The 12,303-nt window shown below is 48.3% G+C and overlaps 1 protein-coding gene across 7 annotated transcripts in view; it reads left to right on the plus strand.

Annotated features, from left to right (window-relative positions):
* The window catches only part of SLC9A5 (solute carrier family 9 member A5), a 34,532-nt gene extending 23,893 nt beyond the window's left edge, over nucleotides 1–10,639 (plus strand). For 4 of the 7 annotated variants that reach the window (XM_034940423.3, XM_003812202.6, XM_063597634.1 and 1 more), the window contains 4 exons: nucleotides 2,817–2,987; nucleotides 3,505–3,571; nucleotides 4,557–4,691; nucleotides 9,186–10,639. In XM_034940423.3, coding sequence (XP_034796314.1) covers nucleotides 2,817–2,987; nucleotides 3,505–3,571; nucleotides 4,557–4,691; nucleotides 9,186–9,658 — 846 coding nt within the window. In that variant the 3' untranslated portion in view covers nucleotides 9,659–10,639. Of the gene's footprint in view, nucleotides 1–674; nucleotides 753–2,816; nucleotides 2,988–3,504; nucleotides 3,572–4,556; nucleotides 4,692–9,185 lie in introns of those variants that run through there. The other 3 variants (XM_034940421.3, XM_055100310.2, XM_034940427.3) reach the window with 3 other exon arrangements.
* Nucleotides 10,640–12,303: the final 1,664 nt, after the last annotated feature.

Genomic DNA, 12,303 nt, shown 5'->3' on the forward strand with positions numbered 1-12,303 from the left:
TGTCTCTCTAGGTGGCAAGAACTCTTACATCCAGTCAGTATTCAATAAATATCTTTTCCCCGCTGGATGTTCAAATCAGGGTCTAAATAAGTCCACACTTAGCATTTGGGAAATATGTCTCTTCATTTAAAAAAATCTATAATAGTTCTTTTTCCCCTCTCTATCTCCCTTGCTATTTATTTATTGAAGAAGCTGGATACTTTCTCTTGGAGAATTGCACATTTTCTAGATTTTGCTGACTGTATTCCAGTGGTGTTGTTTAACATGTTCCTCCGTTCCCTATGTTTCCTGGTTGTTAAATCTAGAGGCCTGATCAAATTCAGGGACATTCAATAGGTATGCTATATATTTTCTGTGGTGTCACATCAGGAAGTACATAATGATTTGGTGAGGTGTGTGTGTGTGTGTGTGTGTGTGTGTGTATGTGGTGTTTATGTATAAGATTGGTCAATGGGTTCAGTCCAATCGGTTCATGTGTAGTCTGTTTTTTAAAAATCTGGAATAAGTTTGTGTGTATCCTGTTAAATGTCATCTTATTTGCTTTAGCCCATCATCCCATTGTTTGGTTCCCATGTCTGCCACCAAATGTCTCCTTCTTAGATTCATATCATCTGAAAATTTGTTAAGCCTGTTAACTTTGTATTCATCCAAATCCACATAAACATGTTGAACAGGATAGAGCTGAGGACAGAGCCCTGTGGCATGCTACTAAAGACTTTCCTCCAGACTGACATGGATCAAGCATTTTTGGGGTATGGTAACTCAACCAGTTCTGAATCCACTTAGTATGATAACACAATCCACAATTTCTCATGTTCTTCATCGAAATATCATTAGAGAGAGACAGAGATATCTAGTATTCAGTTAGAAAGATAAGATTATAGTTTAATAGAGAGATAAGGGCTGGAGAGAGATTTGGAAGCAATCCGTATCTGGTTTTGTCACCTGGCTACCACAGAATCCCCTGGGGAACTTCCTGGCTTCACCTGGAGATTCTGATTCTGTAGTCTGGAGTGGGACTAAGAATCTGTGTTCTTACTAAGTTCCCCAGGTGATTCAAATGCAGCTGGTCTGATGACTGATGTTGGGGGACCACAGATCTGTATCACTGGGATAGCTGGGGCAGAGAGAATGGATAAGTTCTCTGGGGAGAATGTTTCATGGGGCGGGAGGAGGGCTAAGGATAACACTGAGGAGTGCGCATGGGAGAAAAGGAAAGAGAGCCAAAGACAAGGAACCCTTGGAGAAGCAGTGGCAGGTGGTGCCTCAGTCCTGGGGCAGAAAGAGGGCTGGATGCTGCGCAGAGGCCTGGCCAGCACCTAGGCAGAGCCCACAGCACTGGTGACCAGCAAGAAGGCAGCACTGTGGAGTTGTGGACCCTGGAGTTGCATTTCTGGTTTTTAAGGAAATAGTGGGTAGGAGAGAAAGTGTCAGAATCAAATTATAAAAGTGTAGCAGCAAAAGGGAGACAATGGTGTTCAAGGGAAGACTTTCTTTAAGGAGGCAAGGGCAGGAGCTTGAAAACAGAGGGGAGGGAGCCAAGTGGTGAGGGAAGGAGTGAAGATACAGGAGAGTGGAGAAATAGGAGGCAGCAGGAACTGCTGGAGGCAGGAAGGAGGGAACTGAGCAATGTGGAGGCCGGGGCTGGGCAGCAATGAGCCTTGTGAAGGAGATGGACCCCTTCTCCCCAGGAGAGAGGGTACCTCCTGGTGCATAGGTAGACGAGGAGGGCAGATGGGAGACTTGAAGGGGGCTCTTAGAACTGGTTCAGGGAAGCAGAAAATATGAGATAAAGGGACCAGACTTGGGATTTGAGGCAAGATAAGATGATTTGGCAGGCACTGGGAAGCATTTCTGGGGATTACCACTAGATGATGAAAAGGTGCTAAGCAAGGAGGGTAGAGGCAGAGGCAGTCTAGGTGAGTGTGTAGCGGGCTTGGTGTTGATAAGAGTTAAAAAGAGCATGGCCAGGCGCAGTGGCTCATGCCTGTAATCCCAGGACTTTGGGAGGCCGAGGCAGGCAGATCACTTGAGGTCAGGAGTTCGAGACTAGCCTGGCAACATAGTGAAACCCTGTCTCTACTAAAAATACAAAAATTGGCCGGGTGTGATGGCAGGCACCTGTAATCCCAGCTACTCGGGAGGCTGAGGCAGGAGAATTGCTTGAACCCCAGAGGCGGAGGTTGCAGTGAGCAGAGATCGTGCCATTGTACTCCAGCCTGGGTGACAAGAGCAAAACTCCATCTCAAAAAAAAGAAGAAAAAAAAAGCAGATGATGGGGGTGATCCTGAATTATTAGGACTGAGAAGGTCCAGGGTGTCAGGGGAGATAGTTATGAAAGTTCAAAGTGCAGCCCAGGATATCATGGTGGTTCTTGTAGAAATGGCTAGATAGGAGATTCCAGCTGGAGAAAGGATCCTGTGTAGCTAGAAGGGGGCAGGTAGGCTGGATGTGTGGGCGAAGCTCAGATAAATGGAGGTACAAAGAAAATGTCCCCCATGTTGTCACAGTAGTAGAACAAGACAGAGGGTCACCTTCAAACCAGAGAGAATCAGGAAAGGATGGCAAGGGTTGGGGAAGGCCAGGTTTGGGGGAATAAGTTCTGGGATAAAGGGAAGCTTTTCCCAGGGAACTGAGAACACAGGGTCTCTGGCTGGGTTCCTGTTGTATTTTTTGTTTTGTTTTTCAATCCATTGTTAATTCTGGAAAAGCTGGGCTGGCAGGGCCTGTGGTGAATATGTTGGGGCTGTGGCCTGGGGTTCTTATGGGAGGCCAAGGCATCCATCCTCAAAGCCAGGCGGGGCTGTCATTGCCAGTACAAAGCCAGCTGCAGTCGCCACTTCATCTCAGAGGATGCGCAGGAGCGGCAGGACAAGGAGGTCTTCCAGCAGAACATGAAGCGGCGGCTGGAGTCCTTTAAGTCCACCAAGCACAACATCTGCTTCACCAAGAGCAAGCCAAGACCCCGCAAGACTGGCCGCAGGAAGGCATGTCTTCCCTCAGGGACTCCTCTTGGGAGCTGGAGGCTGACAGCAAGCAGTTTTGAGCCCCCTAGTGTTAGGATCCAGCTTAGGGGGAACCCCAGTTGGGACAGTCCTCAGGGGCTTGATGACTACAGCAGTTTGGGTTCCCTTTTAGATGTTCCTGGAGTCCCAGAAGGGTAAGATGAGACCTTCAGAGGGGGAGCAGCCTCTTGGCCATGTGGTCACCTGCTGGGAGGCAGCAGGGCCTCCTACCAAAGATGAAAAAGGCAGGAGAAAAGGAGATTCCTTTGAGGGGCAACTCCATGAGCTCCTAAGTCAACCTACGCTGATGCATCCAGATTTCTTACTGGGGCATGGGTCACTCTTGCCTGGTTGGCCAAGGGATGGTAGAACCACTGGGACTGACACAAATTCCCTCCCCTGCTGGGTTAGGAAAACTTGTCCTGTTGACCCCACCAGATGACAGGGTTGGGGTGGGAAGCTGGGGCCAGAGGCTCAGGTTTTCTTTCTTGGTCCTCAGAAGGATGGTGTGGCGAATGCTGAGGCTACAAATGGGAAACATCGAGGCCTGGGCTTTCAGGACACAGGCAAGCAGGGAGCAGTGTGGGATTGAGGATGGGAGGGAGGAGGGAAAGGGCTGGGGCTCGCCAGCCAGAATCCTGGAGGACCCGCTGTAGGGTGCATTCAGCACCATGAGCTGGGGCTCTTCCTCCAGGGACTTGATTTCCAAGTTGGAAATGTTCAAAGCAGTTATTAGACAATGCGTGACAGGAGGCATCTGATTGCTAACTATGGGTTACAGGCCCCGAGGACTTGGAAAAGGTGTCATGGAGATGGGAGAGTTTGGTCTGGGCCTTGGAGGATGGGTGGACTCTGGGGCCCAGTGTCCTGTCTGCAAAGCCAATTTTGTTTTGTTTTTTTGAGACAGAGTCTCACTCTGACGCCCAAGCTGGAGTGCAGTGGTGCCATCTTGGCTCACTGCAACCTCTGCCTCCCGGGTTCAAGTGATTCTTCTGCCTCAGCCTCCCAAGTAGCTGGGATTACATGTGCACGCCACCACACCTGGCTAATTTTTTTTTGTATTTTTGGTAGAGACAGGGTTTCGCATTGTTGGCCTGACTGGTCTTGAATGCCTGACCTCAGGTGATCCGCCTGCCTCAGCTTCCCAAAGTGTTGGGATTACAGGTGTGAGCCACCTCACCTGGCTGCAAAGCCAGTTTTGTATGAGCTGAATGTTAATGGGCCTTCCAGCAATCCAAGTGCTCATGTTTCCAGTGGATCGTGAGATTTGGGGCTGAAAGAAGAGGATGGGGGAGCTGGAAAGTGTGGTCCTCATGACTTCCTCCGGGGACTTAGCTTCCTCTGGTCGCTTCCTTGGGCTCCGCAATGTCACTTCTCTTCCTCCCAAGTCCCCACCTCTTAGGCCAGTGCTTGAAACAGCCAGAGGAGAAAGCAAGTGTCTCTGCCAACGTGTGTTCTGCCTAGGGAGACAGGGAGCTGGCTTGGGGCTGTGCAGTCCCAACAGGCAGCTGCCAGCCCAGGCTGCCTGACTCTGCTCTTGTCTCTGTCCAGCTGCTGTGATATTAACCGTGGAGTCTGAGGAGGAGGAGGAGAGCGACAGTTCAGAGACAGAGAAGGAGGACGATGAGGGGATCATCTTTGTGGCTCGGGCCACCAATGAGGTTCTCCAAGAGGGCAAGGTCTCAGGTAATGGCTTCCTCCCTGCCCACCTCCCCTCTGGAGCAAGCTGGTTTCCTCTCTCTTCACTCATGGCCTCTACTCCAGACAACTCCCTTTTCCTATTCACTAGTTTATTCATCAGCCAGCATTTGCAGAGCCTCTTCTTCATACCAGATGCCCGACATAGGTAATATTCAACCCTCACAACAACCAAGATGGGGAAACTGAGCTCAGAGAGCTTAAGAGACTTGTGACGTGTCCAGCATCACATAGTAGAACCAGAATTTGAACCTGACTCATCTGACTCCCAAGCCCACAGCCTTTCTTTTTTTAATTTTTAAATTTATTTTATTTTATTTGAGACAGAGTTTTGCTCTTGTCATCCAGGCTGGAGTGCAGTGGTGTGATCTCAGCTCACTGCAACCTCTGGCTCCCGGGTTCAAGCAATTCTCCTGCCTCAGCCTCCCTAGTAGCTGGGATTACAGACGTGCACCCCCACGCCTGGCTAATTTTCATATTTTTAGTAGAGATGGGGTTTCACCATGTTGGCCAGGCTGGTCTTGAACTCCTGACCTCAGGTGATCCACCCACCTTGGTCTCCCAAAGTGCTGGGATTACAGGCGTGAGCCACCATGCCCGGCCTATTCTTTTCCTTTTTTTTTTTTTTTTTTAAATGCCATTCTTGCATTGCTATAATCTTTTTTTTCTTTTTCTTTTTTTTTTTTTTTTGAGACAGGATCTCACTCTGTCACCCAGGCTGGATCATGGATTGCACAATGGCATGATCATGGCTCACTGCAGCCTTGATCTCCAGGGCTCAAGTGATCCTCCCACCTCAGCTTCCCGAGTAGTTGGGACTACCGGTGTGCACTAGCATACCCAGCTGTTGTTGTTGTTTTTTTTTTTTTTGCTACGGGGTTTCGCTCTTGTTGCCCAGGCTGGAGTGTAATGGTGTGACTCAGGTCATGGCAACCTCTGCCTCTAGGGTTCAAGTGATTCTTCTGCCTCCACCTCCCGAGTAGCTGGGATTACAGGCATGCGCCACCACACCCAGCTAATTTTGTATTTTTAGTAGAGACGGGGTGTCTCCGTGTTGGTCAGGCTGGTTTCGAACTCCTGACCTCAGGTGATCTGCCCGCCTCAGCCTCCCAAAGTGCTGGGATTACAGGCATGAGCCACCGTGCTCAGCACCCAGCTGATTTTTAAAAATTGTTTGTAGAGATGAGGTTTCACTGTGTTGCCCAGGCTGGTCTCAAACTCCTGGCAGTCTTCCCTTCTTGGCCTCCCAAAATGCTGGGATTGCAGGTGTCAGCCACCGTGCCCACCCACACCCTTTCAAGGCCATGCTGCCTCCCTTTGTAGTCTAGTGAGGAACAGGAGGTGGTGAGCAAACCATGGGCTCTGTTGAGACCCATGCCCTCAAGTAGATCCCCAGGTGAAGGTGGCAGCCTGACCTGGAGGAGCAGCCTGAATTCATCAAAATGGAGTTATTGTGGACAAAAATACAGTATATAAGCATTTTTCTGTATGTATAGAGACCTAATTCACTCATATTGTTAGTATCACTGGTGGTTGGCACCCTCAAGTGTCTTTAAAAATTTTTTTATTATAGAAAATTTCAAAATATACAATGATAGAACTATAAAATAAACTCCCATCTATCCATTATCCAGCTTCAATAATTACCTACTCATAGCCAATCTTATTTCACCTAAACCTCACCTATGCCCCACCCTCCACTGGGTTCCTTTGATGCAAGTCTCAAATATCATATCACTTTATCAATAAATACTTCAGTACATGTCTCTAAAATATAAGGATTCTTTTTTTTTCTTTCAAGATGGTCTCTCTCTGTCACCCAGGCTGGAGTGCAGTGGTGCGATCATAGCTCACTGCAGCCTTGAATGCCCCGACTTAAGCAGTCCTTTTGCCTTAGCCTCCCGAGTAGCTGGGACTACAGGCACACACCGTCATGCCCAGCCTTTTTTTTTTTTTTTTTCTGGTAGAGATGAGGCCTTGTTATGTTGCCCAGGCTAGTCTTAAAGTCCTGAGCTCAAGTGATCTTTACTTCTCAGCCTCCTAAAGTGATGAGATGAAAGGCGTGAACTACCATGCCCAGCCAGATAAGGATTTTTTTTTTTTTTTTTTTTGAGTTAGGATCTCTCTTTGACACCCAGTCAAGAGTGCAGTGGCCGGATCATGACTCACTGCTTCCTCAACCTCTTGGGCTCAAGCCACTCCACCCGGCCTCAGATAAGGATTCCTGATGCATACCTCTAGTCAATTGACCCCAGGAGGCTGAGGCTGCAGTGAGCTATGATCACACCACTACACTCCAGCCTGGGCAACAGAACAAGACTCTGTCTCTTGGGGAAGAAAAAAGGATTCTTTAAAAAATATATAACCACAATGCCTTTCCCATATCTAAAAATCTGTCATCAAATATCGTTGTTCAAATTTCCCTGATTTTATATATATATATATATATATACATATATTTACAGTAGGCTTGTCCAATGTCCCTTTTAACATAGCAGTGATTCTCCAGGGGGATGGTGGTGGAGTGATTTTGCTCCCCCAGGGGACATTTGGCAATGCCCAGAGACATTTTTGGTTGTCACAACTGGGGAGGATGGCCTTGGATTGAGGGGTAGAGGCCAGGGATGCTGCTAAACATCCTACAATGAACAGGACAACCCTCACCAGCAAAGGAGTAGCTGTCCCAAAATGTCAAGTGTCAACTTTGATAAACCCTGATCCATAGTTTCCCCCAAACCCCCTACTTTTTTTTCTTCACGATGTATTTACTGAAGAAACCTGCTTATTTGTCCTACAGTCTTTCTCTGTCTGGATTTTGTTGGTTGCATCCCCAAAGTGTCATTTAATATGTTTCTCTGTCTCTTAAATTTCCTTTAAACCAGTAAATCCACAGGCAGTGGCTCACACCTATAATTCCAGCACTTCGGGAGGCCAAGGTGTGCAGATCACCTGAGGTCAGGAGTTTGAGACCAGTCTGGCCAACATGGTGAAAACCTGTCTCTACTAAAAATACGAAAAAAAAAAAAATTAGCTAGGCATGGTGGTGGGCACCTGCAATCCCAGCTACTCTGGAGGCTGAGATGGGAGAATAGCTTGAACCTGAGAGGTGGAGACTGCAGTGAGCTGAGATCGTGCCTCTACACTCTAGCCTAGGTGACAGAGCAAGACTCCATCTGAAACAAACAAAAAAACAAAAAACTTCGCCTCATCAATTATTTGGTTACTTTGAGGTACAGTTCACCCAGTAAATGCTTGATTCTTTCGTTTATCAGTTTTCAGACCAAAGAATTCGTTCCCTAGCAGCCTGTAAAGGTGAATACCAAAGGTTTTTTGTTTTACACTTTTTGTTGTTGTTATCGCATTTTAATATTCCAGGTCTTTCAAGAGATACCATTTTACTTTTAATCATAGCATCAATACATTTCACACATGTACTCAAACAGAAGCTTATTGGGCTGCTCAGGACTTTATCGATGAACAGATACAGGCTGTACTGTACTTTGGAGAGCTGGGGTGGTTGGTGGCCAGAGGAATTCTCTTTCTAGGTTTCCTCCTTCAGAACCTCAGATTTCCTGTAATTCAGCCCCGCCCCTGCAGTTCTGGGATTCTTAGCTCAGGTCCCCTATGCCTCGTCATCCCCTTTGCGGCAAAGCTCTGGCCTGCTGTTAGGTTTGCATGAGCTCACACTCCTGGGCTTTGTCCCACCAAAGGGCTGTGGTGGGTACTCAGGCAGGATGCCCAGCAGAAAAACCTTTGGCCTGCAGCCTCCAGGTCTTTCTTTCCCTCTCTGGTGGCTGGCGTTTCTCCCTCGCTGGTTGGCTGGGATGGGGCTTGGCAGGAGGCTGTTTCAGAGACCAGTGCTGCAGTAGGGTGAGGGGACTGGAGATGGGGCTTCCTGCCTGGCTCCTGCTTTTGCTATCTTCTTATTTTTTATTTTTATTTATTTTTTATATAGAGTCTCACTCTTTCACCCAGGCTGGAGTGCAGTGGCGAGATCTCGGCTCATTGCAACCTCTGCCTCCCGGGTTCAAGCGATTCTCTTGCCTCAGCCTCCCGAGTATCTGGGATTACAGGCGTGTGCCACTGTGCTTGGCTAATTTTTGTATTTTTAGTAGAGACAGGGTTTCATCATGTTGGCCAGGCTGGTCACTAACTCCTGAGCTCAGGTGATCCACCACCTTGGCCTCCCAAAGTGCTGGGATTACGGCATGAGCCATAAGCCAACTTTCCTTATTTTTGTTTCTTTGATGAAAATAATGTTCAATTTCTTGAGCAACTACTGTGTGCCCGGCCCTGTGCTAGGTGTTGGGGATAGAGTGGAGAGTAAAACAAGCTGTGGTACTTCGCCTCAGCAAGACATTCATCCGATAATCGCAAAAATGGATGGCATATGGAAACTGTGGCATGAATTTATAAGAATGTGCTTATACTTGAGATTTCCACTGTATTGGTAATGAGTTCATGTGTACTCTCTGTCCCCAGGAAGCCTTGAGGTGTGCCCAAGCCCACGAATCATTCCCCCCTCCCCAACCTGTGCAGAAAAGGAGCTCCCCTGGAAGAGTGGGCAGGGGGACCTGGCAGTGTACGTGTCCTCGGAAACCACCAAGATTGTGCCTGTGGACATGCAGACGGGTTGGAACCAGAGCATCTCATCCCTGGAGAGCCTAGCGTCCCCTCCCTGTAACCAGGCCCCAATTCTGACCTGCCTGCCTCCCCATCCACGGGGCGCTGAAGAGCCCCAGGTCCCTCTCCACCTGCCTTCTGATCCACGCTCTAGCTTCGCCTTCCCACCGAGCCTGGCCAAGGCTGGCCGCTCTCGCAGTGAGAGCAGCGCCGACCTCCCCCAGCAGCAGGAGCTGCAGCCCCTCATGGGCCACAAGGACCACACCCATCTCAGCCCAGGCACCGCTACCTCCCACTGGTGCATCCAGTTCAACAGAGGCAGCCGGCTGTAGCTCAAGGCCTCGGGGAGGAGCAGGAGGTGGAATCCCTGTGGGAAATGCTCCCTGGGTGATGGGTAGAGCCCTCGAAACTTGATATGGGGCCAGAAGGGCCTGGGTTGAAGTAGTAATTGGGCTTCCTTGGAGCTAGTCAGAGGGGTCACCTAAGCTGGTCCTCACAGGGGCCTTTCTCACCACCTCCCTGCTCCTAACCCCTGCCACTTTCTGTTTCATTAAGGCCTCTACTCTGGCTCAGGACCCAGTCCAGGCCTTCTATGGGCTAGGCCCAGAGACTTGGGTTGCTGGTCCCCCTTCCCTAGTGGGTTTTCCCAGGGACTCTATAGGCAGCTGCTCCTGCCCGCAAAGCAAGAGCATCATTCCTATTCTTCAGTGGATGCCAGCCTTCCCTGCCCCCACTCCCTCCCCAGCACTGGGTCAGTGGTGTCCTGGCAGTGAGGCTCCGTGAGGGGCTGGCCCTTAGAGGAACTGGGGTGGGAGGTGGGGCAGGCCTCACCCTTGGGCTTTGCTGCCCTGTTGGGTCAGCTACCCATAGTCCATTTTTTTAGGGCAGTGGGAACCTCTGCCTCCACTTCCTGCTTTAGCCCCTTCCCTTTGCTGCCAGGTATTGGGGTAATATTTCCTCCTTTTCCAAGACCAAGGCCAAGAGGCTGGGCCAGGCTTCAGTTCCGGCCTGTTGCTTAACTGGGGTCACCCTGGGATCTGCTGCTCTGGGTCTAAGTCTAGACCTTTCTGATCCTTGGGTCTGGGTTTTTTGAGGAGGGGACATAGTGGCCTCTGGGCTGCCATGTCACCACCTGAACATTCCCCAAACAGAGAAGGAACCCAGCATCTCAGGGCCACTGCTCCATTGCTCTGGGGGCTGGGATGCCTGGCTAAGCAGGGGCTGACAGGGTGGCAGGTGACTTTCTAGGGATCAGCACCTGCCCTGTGTTTTGTACCTTGAACCTAAGATATATTAAACATCTCTCAGATGGATGGGTGTCTTGTGTCCATGTGTCAGGGGGTTCTTAGGGTGGGGGGCAACAGGGGCATCTGGTGAAGGAGGTGAGAACCCAACTGCCTGCCCCAGGGATTGAGAATGGAGGGGAATCCTAGGCAGGACTATTCATCCTTCTGGTCCCCTGTCATGCATTGCCCAATACTTTTCCAATATTGTCCCCTTAGCAGGGGTCCTGCAGTGGTGGTCAAGGGGATCACTGTTTTGGCATCGAGTCACAGAACTAAAAGTCTGCAAAATGAGAAAGGCTAGCAGGGAAAGACCCCAGAGGTCAGGTGCCAAGCTGCCCTGATGCAGCCACCACACACCTAGGACCAGATGAGCATTTCTTGAAAACCTGGATGCAGGTACAGGACACATGAACAGAGGTGGCCTTTTGCACATGACAGACAGGAAGGCAATCTCAAGGGCTCACGGGATTTGGTTACCCTGAGTGTTTATTTTTTATTTTTGGAGACAGGATTTTGTTCTATCACCCAGGCTGGAGTGCAGTGTCACAATCATAGCTCACTGCAGCCTGGAACCCCTGGGCTCTAGGAATATTCTCGGCACAGTCTCCCAAGTAGCTAGGACTACAGGTGTGTACCACCATGCCTGCTAAATTTTTAGTTTTTGTTTTTATTATATTTATTTATTTTTAGAAACAGGATCTCACTCTGTCACCCAGGCTAGAGTACAGTGGCATGATCTCGGCTTACTGCAACCTCTGCCTCTTGGGTTCAAGCAATTCTGCCTCAGTCTCCTGAGTAGCTGGGACTACAGGCACATGCCACCATGCCTGGCTAATTTTTTGTATTTTTAGTAGAGACAGAGTTTCACCATGTTGGCCAGGCTGGTCTCGAACTCCTGACCTCAAGTGATCTGCCTGCCTCAGCCTCCCAAAGTGCTGGGATTACAGGTGTAAGCCACTGTGCCTGGCATATATATATATAAAATATATATTATATAAATATATATTATTTATATAATATATAATATTTATATATTATATATTATATGTAATATATATGTAATATATATTATATATTTATATAATTATATTATATATAATATAATTATATATATTATATAATTATATATTATATATATTATATATATTATATATAATAAATATATAATATTATATAATTATATATAATATATAATATATTATATATTATATATTATATATTATATATATTATATATAATATATATATATTTTTTTTTTCCTGGAGGTAGGGCCTCACAATGTTGCTCAGGCTGTTCTTGAACTCCTGACCTCAAATAATCGTCCTGCTTTGACCTCCTCAAGTGTTGGAATTACAGGTGTGAGCCACCTCACCCGGCCATCTCTGAGTGTTTATGATGCAAATCAGATAGTGTGGGGTCCAGAAACATGAATAGAAATCCCTAGATGGCCGGGCATAGTGGCTCATGCCTGTAATCCCAGCATTTTGGGAGGCCAAGGTGAGTGGATCACCTGAGGTCGGGAGTTCGAGACCAGCCTGACCAACATGGAGAAACCCAGTCTCTACTAAAAATAACAAAAATTAGCCAGGCATGGTGGCGCTCACCTGTAATCCCACCTACTCGGGAGGCTGAGGCAGGAGAATGGCTGGAACCCAGGAGGCAGAGGTTGCAGTGAGCTGAGATCGTGCCAC

Source organism: Pan paniscus, chromosome 18 (genome assembly GCF_029289425.2).
Source record: "Pan paniscus chromosome 18, NHGRI_mPanPan1-v2.0_pri, whole genome shotgun sequence".
In the NCBI taxonomy this organism is placed as follows: domain Eukaryota; kingdom Metazoa; phylum Chordata; class Mammalia; order Primates; family Hominidae; genus Pan; species Pan paniscus.